This window comes from Micropterus dolomieu, linkage group LG18, assembly GCF_021292245.1.
Source record: "Micropterus dolomieu isolate WLL.071019.BEF.003 ecotype Adirondacks linkage group LG18, ASM2129224v1, whole genome shotgun sequence".
Taxonomy (NCBI): domain Eukaryota; kingdom Metazoa; phylum Chordata; class Actinopteri; order Centrarchiformes; family Centrarchidae; genus Micropterus; species Micropterus dolomieu.
Window position 1 is genome coordinate 26,579,326 of NC_060167.1, and position 12,529 is coordinate 26,591,854.

Genomic DNA, 12,529 nt, shown 5'->3' on the forward strand with positions numbered 1-12,529 from the left:
GAGACAATAACTCTGCAGAAACTTCAGATCGAGACTAAATTGATTAATTGGCAATCAGTTTTCCCTTTTGTGAAGAGATGGTTGCCCGGTGGGGAATTTAACATTAGTTAGATTCAGTTATTAAATGTGAATACTAATTTCTTTTGAGTGTGAATCTGCTCTTTTCTCTCACCAATAAAGATCATTCTCACCAGTTTAATGCATTTAAGCCTTAACTCGCTACACACCAACATTTGAGTTTAAAGATTTCAAGCTGACTGTTAGCATGTTGGTTATGTTTATTGCAAAAAAAAACAAAAAACAGATCAAAGACAGCATATTTATTATCACTGCAAATAGTCTGTATATCAAATAGAAAACCATACAACTGTTACATAGATCATTATCTTCATATCAGTAACATATTAGTTTATACAAAACTGTTAATCAAGAATGGACAGAGTGAATGTGTTTCACTTTAAGAGGAAATAAGTAAGACGGATATGTTGTAATTATGTTGGATAAATCTGTACAAAGACAATACTTTTGGGACATAAAACGTGGAATTGAGGTGTTTACTGCCTTTGTGATACAATCCTTTAAACACCATCACAAGATTTTATTAAACACCTCTGTGATCGGGATGAGGCATGCTTATAAAAGTCACATTATTTCACCAGGATTATTTAGCCACATTCTTTGGCTACTGTAAAGTTAAGCGTTATGTTTTCAATAACAGGAAAAGTCTGACAATTCTATGATGCTTTGCATGAGTTATGAAACTAGACTGATTTACAACACACTATGCAAAGCCATGTCAGGTATGCAGCCCAAAGGTTCAAAATACAGTCTATTTATGGACATTTTCCTGAACTGTTGTTTTAGTGGTGAGATTAAAAATAATTATTTACAGAGTGGTAATAGATTACAGTGACAGTATAAAAAGATGTCTGTTTAAATAGTTTCATCTTCAACGCTGATACCAACAGACTGCTCTCAGCTTTTCTTGGGTTGCCTTCAAATCTGTAGAAAAAATACAAAAAATGCCTATAAAAAATCTTTAAACTAATAGTTTATTATTCATATACACATAATAACTAACTATACAAAAAGTAGCTGTATCATTATACTAGTTTACAAAATATAAAATGTATCGATAAAAATGGAGGTGCTAAAAATGCATGTGCATCGAAACATGGAGGGTTAAAAATGGAGGTGAAATGAAAAATGGAGTGATAAATTATCAAGTGATTTGATTCATTTAAAGCTGATTTGATCAGAACAGTCACATTTCATCATTTTCCCCGTCTTGAATTTATCATTCATCATTCACTACACAAAATCTATCATTTAAGGAGAGTGGCCTCAAGGGTGGGAGCAACAAAGAAGAGCTGAATGATGTGGATGTGATGAAAATGCTTGCAAATTAAAAATGGATGTGATGAAATGTAGGCTATTTGAATTGAAAGTGATAAACATTGATTTGATAAACTAGATTGCCATTTTATTTGAAACAGTATTGCTCTGATAATCAACCGGGCTGTCTACTGTCTACCATTGCTTGCTGTAAACAATAAATGTCAATTGGGTATAGGCTATGTGAAAGATGAATGGAAGACAGTAGACCAGAGGTGGAAAGTAACGAATTACAATTACTCGCATTACTGTAATTGAGTAGTTTTTTTGTGTACTTGTACTTTTTAAAGTTGTTTTTATAACCTGTAATTTTACTTTTACTTAAGTATGCTATGTCTGAAGTAAGTACTTTGCTACATTTTAAATCACAGCAGTTACTGAGTAATTTGCGCGTGACTCAAAGACAGGACTGATTATGACATTTGCTACCGAGAGTCCTCAGCTGCAGTAGCACATGAATCTTGCGGTGATCGTTCCCTCTGACTGGATGAAGCCCAACGCTCCTGATTGTACAGCATGATCCATGGTGATACATAGAAATGGCAAAAATAGCATGTCATGTCTTATTAAGAGAAGCCAAGCTCTCCCTGGCTCCCACGTTCACACCCTGCATGTACTACAGGTGGTTAAAAAGAAGTTTTTATAGTTTGATAAGAGGCTTTGCTCAAATTAGCCAAAAAGACCTCAGTGGTTGGCACTAGCAACCTGCTGGTAAGGGCAACCTAAAATAAAGATTAAAAGTAACATAAAAAATGACTTATTACAGTCCGCACGTAATAACAATATATACATATTAATTATAAATGAATTATGCTAGCACTTATGATGTCCCATTAAAATTACCACCTTTTTGAATATAAATAGGGATATGACTTCATATACTGTCCTGTGTTTCCTATTTTCCCAGTTCAGTGCGGCCCGCCAGACTCTATCTATCTGTTACGCCACAGTTTCATAATGAAGCGAAACATTCTCAAAACTTTGCATTATAATATAAAAGGTCTTCAACGTTGTTTTGCACCATTGCTTTTGCAAAGTATCTGTCAAACAAAAATCAAATAATCAATATGGCTTTGTGCCATAAGTATAATAAGTATTCAATATATATTAAATCAGTATAAATATATTTTAGGAGGTTAAAAAAGTAACTAAGTAAGGTTTACTCTGAGTAAATTTATACTTAAATACTTTTACATGAGTAGATTTTTATACTGGTAACTTTAGTAACTTTAAAACTTCCTCAAAGTAATTGTACTTTACCTGAAGAAGAATATTTTAATACTCTTTCCACCTCTGCAGTAGACACAATCCAATTGATTATCAGAGCAGTACTGTTTCAAATAAAATGGCAATCAAGTTTATCAAATCAATTGACAATGTATCACAAATTTTTCAATTCACATACATTCCATCACTCCCATTATTAATTTGTAAGCATTTTCTTCACTTTTTAATCAATTTTTTTTTGTTACTCAAAGATGGGTGATGTATAATTGTAATATGGCGTACCGTATCGCACAGGTCAAACCTCAGTGGATTTTGCAACACTAGCGTTCTGAACCTGAAAGAGTCAAAAGAAACATTATCAATTTAGAGAAGATTGATTGCTGACATAAGAAAATACATCTAGCATGCAGAATTATGTAGGACAGAGATAATTTAATAAGTGAGTGATGAATAGATCTGTGAGTAATTCACTTTCAGGTTACATGAGGTACTTTGCATTTCTAATGTTTTTAACCATATGTACAATTACTCAATTACTGGTTGTAAGCTTTGGACTGCACCTTGCCACAGGGCAGATCCTTAGCCTGGTATTGTGGTTTAGGTTTGGGCTTGGGTGGTGGTTGGGTTTTTTCTGGGGATACTTCCAGAGCATTTGGTTTGTGGAAGACTGCAGAGGCCTCAGTTCCATGAGCAACCGCCGCCTCCTTAACAGTGATTGTGGAGGCACAGACCGAGGAGGCGTCCTCCACCTCTCCTCCAATAGCAGACTGGTAGCTGTGGCTGGAACTGCTGAAGCCACTTACACTTTCTCCTGATGACTCAGAGCTGTCCACTGGAACAAAGAGAAGACTTTGCTGGACGGATGGATGATTCAATCCTGTGTGACTTAGTGGTTAGATAAAATTTTTAACTGGAAAGCCAAGGTTCAATCACTATGTCAGCAAACAGCTTCCCTTCTGAAATGTCCTTGGATGCCTTTAACCTTTGACCCCGACCTCTGACCTCGTTGGAGGGCAATAAAACTATAAAAGTGTCTTCAGGCTAGAAACATGATACTCAGCAGCCGTTCAGGGGCCCTTAATTACACACTGTTATGTCAATGGTAGGTTTCTGGGTCTACCATTGCAACTAAACCTCTAGTCCATTTGCATTAAACATCATCAACATTCTGGTCATATATAAGTTAAGAACATATTTGCTTAGTTCTACACGCTAAACTCACACAATAAGTTCTGACTCCCACTCTCATGGTCCAGGTCGTCCTCCTCCAGAGCTCCAGGTGGCGATACGTATCCTCCAAGGCCCCCAGAAACCACCTTCCGCTTTGGCCCACACAGGTATCCCACAGGGGACAGGGAACCTCTTCCAGAGGAAGAGGAGGAAGATGAACTGCTTCCTGAACCAACAGATTTGGGACGCCCCCCATGAAGCCCATTCTGTGAACCACATGATCCCACAGCGGATAGCACCTTGTATTCTGCAGAGACCAGGTGAGAATATGTTTCATTGGAGGGTGATAAACTGGGAAAAGTGAAAGGGGGATCAAAAACTAACACAATATCCACTGAATAAAATGAAAGTTCAATCAATAACTAAGTTAAACCTGCTTTACCTCTTCCCATCAGTACATAGTTGACAGCTCTGTCATTGATAGCTGCATCACTGGGCTGGATGTCCATGAAAGGCTTGTTGCCAATACCCATGAACACTCTCTCCTGCATACGCACCTCTAAAAAACACACACATGTACAAGTTGAATACACATTGACAATTGAAATGTCACTGTCACGGACTTTGAAATGTCAAAAATACTTTAAATAAATGGGTACAGCAGATGGTTGTCTCTATTCTGCAATCAGAACTGCTGTTTTTGTTTTCTGTCTTTTAACATAATAAACACATTCATTCCAAAATAATTGTTACTGACCATTAAATTATTGTCAAGTTCTTACGTATGCACACAAAGGCGGTGTAAATGTTAATATATTCATAATATATTCATATACCAGGCTCTATCAATGAGCCTTTTTGGTTGCTACGATTTGCTATGCATTTGTTTGAAGATACAACTTGTAACCAATCTGTAACCTGAGCGTAACCACTGTGTGTTTAATTGATTAGTGAGTATTTGTTACCTCTGTTGTGTATAGCCTGCTCCCACAGGATCCGCTCCAGGTCCTTGGTCCAGGCGGCCTTCACTTCCAGGCTACCTGCTTGAAGTGTGTATGTGTCCTGGGTTTTCCTCTTCCTGAACCAGATCTCAAAACACAGGCCACTGTCACCGCTGTTTTGGGTCAGGCCTATATCTGACGTCTAAATGTCAACAAAAATCATGTTCAACAGCAATTTAAAATATTGCAAGCAGTTTGGCAAGTTTGTTTAAACACAGACAAGACTGCATGACTATTTTTTTGGGCTTGTATAGTGTAGCAATACAAATGTTGCAATGCGATGTGTAAGAAAGCCTATAAGAGTGTATGGAAAGGACAGCGCAATAAATGTTATGTATGTGGTGAAAAAGAGTGAATCTCAGAAGAAGGGGGGGAACGGCCATCTGAAGGACAGTGATTTTTTACAAATCAGGCCAAAGCAACAACAATATTGACCGGGTGGTAGTGGTTGGCTTCTGACTGTTTTGCATAAGGTTGCAGCTCAGAGCGGATCCATAATGTTAATGGGTTAGCTCAGATAGGTGTTAGTCTAATATATACTCTCGGTTATAATACAAAATTAAGTTAAAGTACTTTAAAGAACTGATTCTGCAGCTGTAAGTTATTTTACTGCTGTTTCATTTTCTTCAATGTAATGAATTATTATTTTCTATATTAAATATTTTGTACTATTCAAATAATTTTTTAACTTTCATTCTAGTATGTGACACAGGGTTGAATGACCAGTTCTCCACCCCATCAAAGTGACTAGGTTTTCCATGTAAATGTTGAGTAATAGGAAGTAAAGAGGAAGTAGTTGCATTACTGAAACCTTCTATTGCTGTATTTACTGCTACTTATGGCACATTGTAATACATTTGAACATTTCAAACTGAGTGTGTGTCAGCAATATGTGCACCTTGAACGACTGCTTGTAGATGTATGTGTCATTCCCTACATCCGTCTTCCTGGTCTTGCTAAAGAGGATGAGTTCTTGAAAGAGAAAAATGTGGCGGTAACATCTTTTCTTCCTAAATGTCACCATGAACTCATCCTGCCTTATCAGCTGTCCCTGCTCCTTCAGATTAACCTGTAGTATACAAACGAAGACGTCACTGAGGCTGGTAAGTGTAGTCAGCAAAAATGCAACAAAGTTCTTCGAGAACAGTAAAAAAAACACCCAACAACATTCATAATATATATACATATATACATACATATACACACATATACATGTATATATATACATATATATATATATATAAACATTGTATTATACATTATGTAATATAACACTTAACATATTGGGAACTTGTTCTTCTTATTTCTTTGAGAGGCCATAAAGTTCACTAGATAACCAACGAAATTCCAGTGAATCCAACCCCTTTCCCTTTGGCTCTGCTCACCAGAAAATCAAGCTCCAGATCATCATCCCACGCACACACCTCCCTTTACATTCCATGGAAAATAAAATACTTTTCCCTGATCTCTGTTCATCCATCTCATCCCATCCCATCACAGATTAATCATGATTAATCAACAGTATCATACAAAGCCAAACTTGCAAAATAAATGGTGCACTACACTACACACCACCCTCACTACACATCATCTTTTATTGAGGGATGTCAGGTGTGTTTGTCTACCTCTTTCCTCATCGCAGGAAATATTCCAGTGGTGTTGCTTATTGCTGGAGTACCGTACATTCTGTATCTATACAATATACATGCACTGCATTTGTGGTTTTGACATTTCGGGTTCACAATATGACACAAAAGTAAAAAGAAACAGGCTGTTTTACATCACAGTGCTGGATGGCGTCCATGGCCAGCAGGTTGTTGCCGTGGCGGAGCTGGAAGTGGATGACCTCCAGGGCGGCCTTGATCTCAGCCATCTCTCTGGTTTGTCCAGGACCACACTCCCTCATCATGTCCTGCAGCAGCAGGCTGTATTTACTGATCCGCTGCACAGGCTTCAGCAGGTATGACCACAGATCCATCTTATCCCCGAGCTTTAGCTGCTTTTGCTGGTGTATGAAGAGAGGACACAGAGCGACCAGTGAACCTGCAGCAGTGCTAAAAATGCACTGCTAACAGCTATCAGGATACTGCGAAAGCTAAGTTGGAGAACACACAATGTTAAACGGATGGATATCCTTCAGGATTAAAGGAGACCTATTATGCATCTCCATATTTTATGACTTATCTACTATGCTACAATGTTGGATGTTCTTCTAATAATGAGGTTGAAGTATTTAAAAGAGATCCCTGCAACCCTAAACCTGAGATTTCTTGCTGTTCTGAAGCTCTGTTTTCAACTGCTTTTTCTACCAACGGCTCCCAGTGAGGACACTCATGGAGCCGGCATTCCATACAATATGGTCATTTGCACAGCTATGCTCAGTCTGTCTGTAGGCTCAGCAGCAACAACAGCCTGGTATTATGGTTCAGGTCTTGGCCAATCAAAAGACAGGCTTTGAGAGGGGGGCCTTAAAAAGACAGGAGCATCTACAGCTTTTTTCAGACAGAGGCTGAAATGAAAGCCTACATGAAGGGCCAGGATAAGATAGAAAATTATTTTTTTGAACTTTGAATCATGCAAAGTTGCCATACAGGAGTCACAGAACTACAATATATGACCGGAAATGCACTATAATAGGTCTCCCTTAAAATGGTGTACAGAGATGTACTGCACTTATTTGGAAAGAAGTGTAGATTAAGAGACAGTGATGTGACTAAACATAATTGGTCATTTCATTAGCCATGCTAGCAGCTAGGCTCAAAGGATCTGTCTATCTCAATAACATTTTGCCATTCAGTGAAATTTCTTCTCTTACAGTTAATGCAATGAAATTTGGTGCAGATATTCATGTTTCCAACAGGATGAATAATTCTACCCTGATCATCAAGTCAAAACTTTAATTTGTCCAATACCTTTATTTATGATGGAATACCTGCAAATCTAATGACAGCTGTACTTTGTGTGCAGTGCTAATTAGCAAATGTCAGCATGCTAACACAGTAAGCTAAGACGGCGAACATGGTAAATATTACACATCAGCATGTTGGCATTGTCATTGTGAGCATGTGGATGTGGCCGTTTAGCTCATAGCAAAACTTTGCCTAAGTACAGCCTCACAACACAGCTAGCATACACTCTGATCTTGTTGAAATACATAATTCTCTCTCCTCTTGTGTAAAAAAAATCATGATGTGGTTTTGAGAAGAGAAATGAGAGAAAGAAGAGCAAAGGGAGGCTGGCAGTTGTTCTCACCTTGAAGAAAGCCTGTCCATGATTGATGAGCAGACTATCAGACTGTGGTTTGTTCTTGCTGTAAAGGGCATACAAAGCAAAGCTCTCTCTCTAAAATAAAAGGGATAAATAAAGACCATTACTCAGCATCATTATCACCACCAATGCATGTGTCACAGTGTAAATTGTAGACTCCACAGTGTACCATAGCAGTTCACAGCTGCATGAGCAACATATACTCCTTATTTCTAATGAATGTGTTTGATTCCCAGGAAGCTGAAGACATAGCACCAGTCTACATTTAAGGAACATCTGGAAGGGCATTTGTTAGCAGTCGATTACGCTGAATTATCATGGTTTTGGTTCAAAACAAGAAACCATGGACCACAACTATAAATTACACACACTCCCATCTGCCAAAACCTGGCTGTGTCATGGAAACAATTACTTAGGTTTAAGAAACAGTAAATTTACTTAATAATATTTTTTATTACAATTTTAAAATATTATTGTCGAAATTAGAACATAAGTGTTTCAAAATTGGCATATTTCCTGAACAAAGTGCACTGCACTTGCAGTTATTCAAATTCAATACTTTTGTGCACAGCCAATAAGACACGTGGCACCTACATGTCGTAGGAAGCAGCGTCCCACTCTGAAGGGTTCATTCACGCAGCTCTCCAACTCGTTGAGGAAGTGATGTCGATGGAAGTCGTGCAGTTTTTCTAAGTTACCGAAGACGCTCCCCCTCTGGCCCCTGAGGTCCTGAGGGACGTCGGCCCTCTCCAGCTCGGGGAAGTAGTGCTCTCGAACGTAACCCAGAGCCTTCACGTACTCCCTCTCTGTTGACTGAAGCTCCTCCATGATCCTCCGCAGTTTCCTGATCCACATTTAGGAAATGAAAAATATAAAATTGTTGCTTTTATTTAAGCTCATAAGTAAACTCAGGTGAGCTGGGGTTATACTCAGTTTTACATTATTTATTTATGGGTATGATGAAATTGTTTCTGAATCTAGTGAACAACTGTGCAATTCAAGAATGTAACCTATGAAATTCGTCCTGGATACCATCTCTCTGTGCTTTAGATTACAGCTGAGGGAGGGGGAGTATTACTTACAGAACATTGCTGCCATTGTTTTCTGTTGGTGTGAGTAATGCCTCTGGGGTCTTTAAATCTTTCGGGCTATGGGTGGAGGCTTTGTATCCTTCACCTGCCGCTTCATTACTGTCTCTTTTTGACTCGCAGCTCAGGTTTCCTGACTGTAAACTCTCGTTATGGGAAATGGTCAGATTTTGGACAGGCTGCAGATTTTGTTCCAGTGGCTGCATCATGCTCTGACAGTGCTTGTGTCGTACATTCAAAGGTAAAAAGCCAGAGTTGCTCGCCAAATGAGAGCTCACACATGAGCCCTCGCTATGGGACCGACCCAAAGGTTCGTGTGATGGGAAATCCTCTCCCCCTTCAACGGAGTCTGTGCTCCTCAGATCTGCCTCGCTGTGGTGCTCTCTTGGCCTCAATTTGCTTTCTGGATGACAGCCGCCGGTTTGTGGAAAAACAGGAGTCATCTTCTCATTTTCAACTGGTGCTTCAGGTAACTCCTGTGCGTGGGCTTCTCCTTTCTCGCTCGCCTTCAAGTCAGGTTTAAAATGGTCGTTGAAGCATGCAGTAGTGGTGGCTTCTCCTTTACTTTCTGAGATTTTGTCTACCTCTTTCTGAGAGGTTAGCTGCTGGGTCGGGGAGCATTCATTCACCTCACTCCTTAACTCCCTCTTCTCCATTACTCCATCTTCCCCTTGAGGGCTTGCAGCTGTGGTTTTCTGGATCTGAATCTTATCTACGACTTTCTTCTTCTGAATCTCCTCAAGACGCTGCCTGACTTCTTGGCACTGGACCAAGGCTGCATTCCACACACTTATTACCCCAGGGGCCCCTGATCCCACAGCACAGGCCTTAGCTTTCAGAGACTGGAAGTGCAGGGTGGAGAATTCGCCACCTAATCTCTCTTCATACATCTGGAGTGCACTCAAGGTTTGAGCTGAGTAACACCCCTGCTCAACCTTCTCCAAAAAATGACTGCATTCTTTAGCCAGGTTGGAAGCCTCGAGAGAGAAAGAAAAGTGAGCCATGTTAGATTTAGAGGTTAACACAAATCACTCAGAGAGATGTACACAAAGGTCAAGTGAAGAAAGAAAGAGACTTAAATTAGAAATGTCAGATGGGTGAAAAAACATGGAGCAACGATAATATACAAACCTGCTCACAGAAGCGGTGCACATGCACCAGTGCACCCAGTTCTTTGTACCTCTGCTCTGCCCGCAGCATAAAATCATCCATATTGGATTTGAAAGTGCTGACCAGAGTCCGAAAAATCTCAGTTGCAGGGCTGGAATCACTCATGCCAACAACTCCCTCTGCCTCCTTCACTAGGGACAGGGCGTACTGTTGTTTCTCCTGGGATTAATGATAAGATGTCAAGTGGAACTTTTATTTTCATCCCTTTCCTCTATGAAAGTACCGAATCTACAATTTACTGTCAATATGAATGAAAGTAAATTGTTGATAAGTAAAGAGAAACACAGACAGTCAAATAAGGGTATTTTTTATTATTTCTAAACCCCTTTTGTTATATTGATATACCTTAGACTGAGTGAGAAACATATCAAAGTGCTGCAAGGCCTTTTCAGTGCACACCAGAGTATCATCTGTTGTGTAAGAGTCCTTCAGTCTCTGTTCGCCTTCTGTAGTGAACCACATCCCAGCCTGCAAGACGTAATGTAGAATTGTACAATGTTGGTTTATAACTTGGCAAATGTGAGCATAGTCTTATTATCCAGAAACAGTCACATTAATGGAAATGTACCAAAGGAGACCAACTTATTTATTACATTTTAGCTACTTCAACACATACTGTAGATTTTAATACTGCAAACCGAACGAGTAGTACCGTGCTAATTATGGCCTCCATCTCTCTGAGCCTGAAGAGGAACTCCAGCTGCTGCAGTGACTCGTTTGATCTCATCACCAGAGTGTGGAGCTTCTCCTCCACCTGGTTATACAGACTTGTCACTGACTCCAGAGCATCTCTGCAAGGAAGGTGAAACATACATTAACACACCCCGAGACAAATAACACCCAACTAGAATTGCACTGTAAGGTATCATGATCATCATCAATGATCTGAGTTATGTTATGTAAGTAATAAGTTAATTAAGGCTGTGAAATCTAGCACATAATAACTCTGCACATGCCCTTCAATTGCTTGTTGCCTTGATAAATTGTGCTGTCATACTGCTGTAATTACAAAAAAAGTCCAGTATAAATGTGTAAATGTTTAGCAAATATTGTAAAATAACTATATCGACAAAACCATATGCTTATGTATCAGTTGCTGTTGATTTTCAATTAGCTGTGAGACAGATTAATCTGTTTTCCACAATACAAAAAATACAAATAAGAGTCTTGCATTAAAAATAAAACTACAGTGCCTAAGTATTATCATATACATATGTATATCATATATATATATATATATATATATATGTTAGTGATTTGTCAATACAGAAGCATTAAAGAGTAAGGAACATTTTAATGTTGTAGCTGGTTGAGGTGAAGGAAATTCAATCTTTCTACATTGTTATAATGTAATATAATGTAAATAATCATATATTTTGTATGTACATTATTAAAGGCCCCGCACACCCATAGCCAACCCACACAGGTGTTTTCACTTATGACACAAAGTAGAGCTCTTCTCCGGACAGTGTGGGCGTCGACAAACTGTTTGGGATGGGGCAATTTGCAATTTGTTACTATTGTTATTAATACACACACACACGTAATTTCCACCCAACTAACACCTGGCCACAGTAACTGAAAACACATGTGTTTGGATGTGCAGAGCTTTTCATTAGTAAAGCAGATATAAGCAGAACAATTGATCTGTGTAAATTCAAGACAATGCAGATGAAATTTGAAAAATGTAAACATGCTGGGATGTATGTCTCTGTATGTCACTTAAATATTATTTAATACCTGTAGTCCTCAGACTGAGGAAATCTGAACTCCTCTCTCCTAATTCTGGCCAGTACGGCCCCTCCTTCTCTTTGCAGAGTGACCAGTCGAGCGTCTTCAAGCACCTCTTTCATTGAGGCCCTCTGTTCCTGAATGCATTGCTTCACTTCCTGTGTCACAGCAAAAGCACAGTCAACATGTGTGCCCTGGTCCAAAATGTGTACCACACTAATTACACTGTGAGCATTTACACTTTACCTGGGCAGTGTCAACCTGTTTCCTGCCATCCACTTTCTTGATGGCCTTCTGCAATAAGCTGTCTGCCCCACGCAGGTCAGTCATGAAAGAAACCAGTCTCTGAAATGAATTTGTTTTAACACTTAGTGGAAGTGAACAAAAATATGATGCATCCTAATGAAACCAAGAGCTTTGAGGAGAAGGGACACATATCTGCCATCTGCTGCCTACATTGAGAGCACCATCCTAAGGCCA

The 12,529-nt window shown here is 39.1% G+C and overlaps 1 protein-coding gene across 3 annotated transcripts in view; it reads right to left on the reverse strand.

Moving 5' to 3' along the window:
- Positions 1–305: 305 nt before the first annotated feature.
- Positions 306–12,529, reverse strand: part of quo (quattro) — a 39,525-nt gene continuing 27,301 nt past the window's right edge. For all 3 annotated transcript variants that reach the window (XM_046076464.1, XM_046076463.1, XM_046076462.1), the window contains exons 9-24: positions 12,296–12,394; positions 12,059–12,207; positions 10,971–11,109; positions 10,664–10,786; positions 10,280–10,477; positions 9,143–10,125; positions 8,655–8,904; positions 8,046–8,135; positions 6,574–6,798; positions 5,692–5,862; positions 4,758–4,935; positions 4,235–4,351; positions 3,845–4,099; positions 3,183–3,454; positions 2,905–2,956; positions 306–1,002 (exon numbers count right to left, since the gene is read on the reverse strand). In XM_046076464.1, coding sequence (XP_045932420.1) covers positions 2,918–2,956; positions 3,183–3,454; positions 3,845–4,099; positions 4,235–4,351; positions 4,758–4,935; positions 5,692–5,862; positions 6,574–6,798; positions 8,046–8,135; positions 8,655–8,904; positions 9,143–10,125; positions 10,280–10,477; positions 10,664–10,786; positions 10,971–11,109; positions 12,059–12,207; positions 12,296–12,394 — 3,288 coding nt within the window. In that variant the 3' untranslated portion in view covers positions 306–1,002; positions 2,905–2,917. The remainder of the gene's footprint in view (positions 1,003–2,904; positions 2,957–3,182; positions 3,455–3,844; positions 4,100–4,234; positions 4,352–4,757; positions 4,936–5,691; positions 5,863–6,573; positions 6,799–8,045; positions 8,136–8,654; positions 8,905–9,142; positions 10,126–10,279; positions 10,478–10,663; positions 10,787–10,970; positions 11,110–12,058; positions 12,208–12,295; positions 12,395–12,529) is intronic.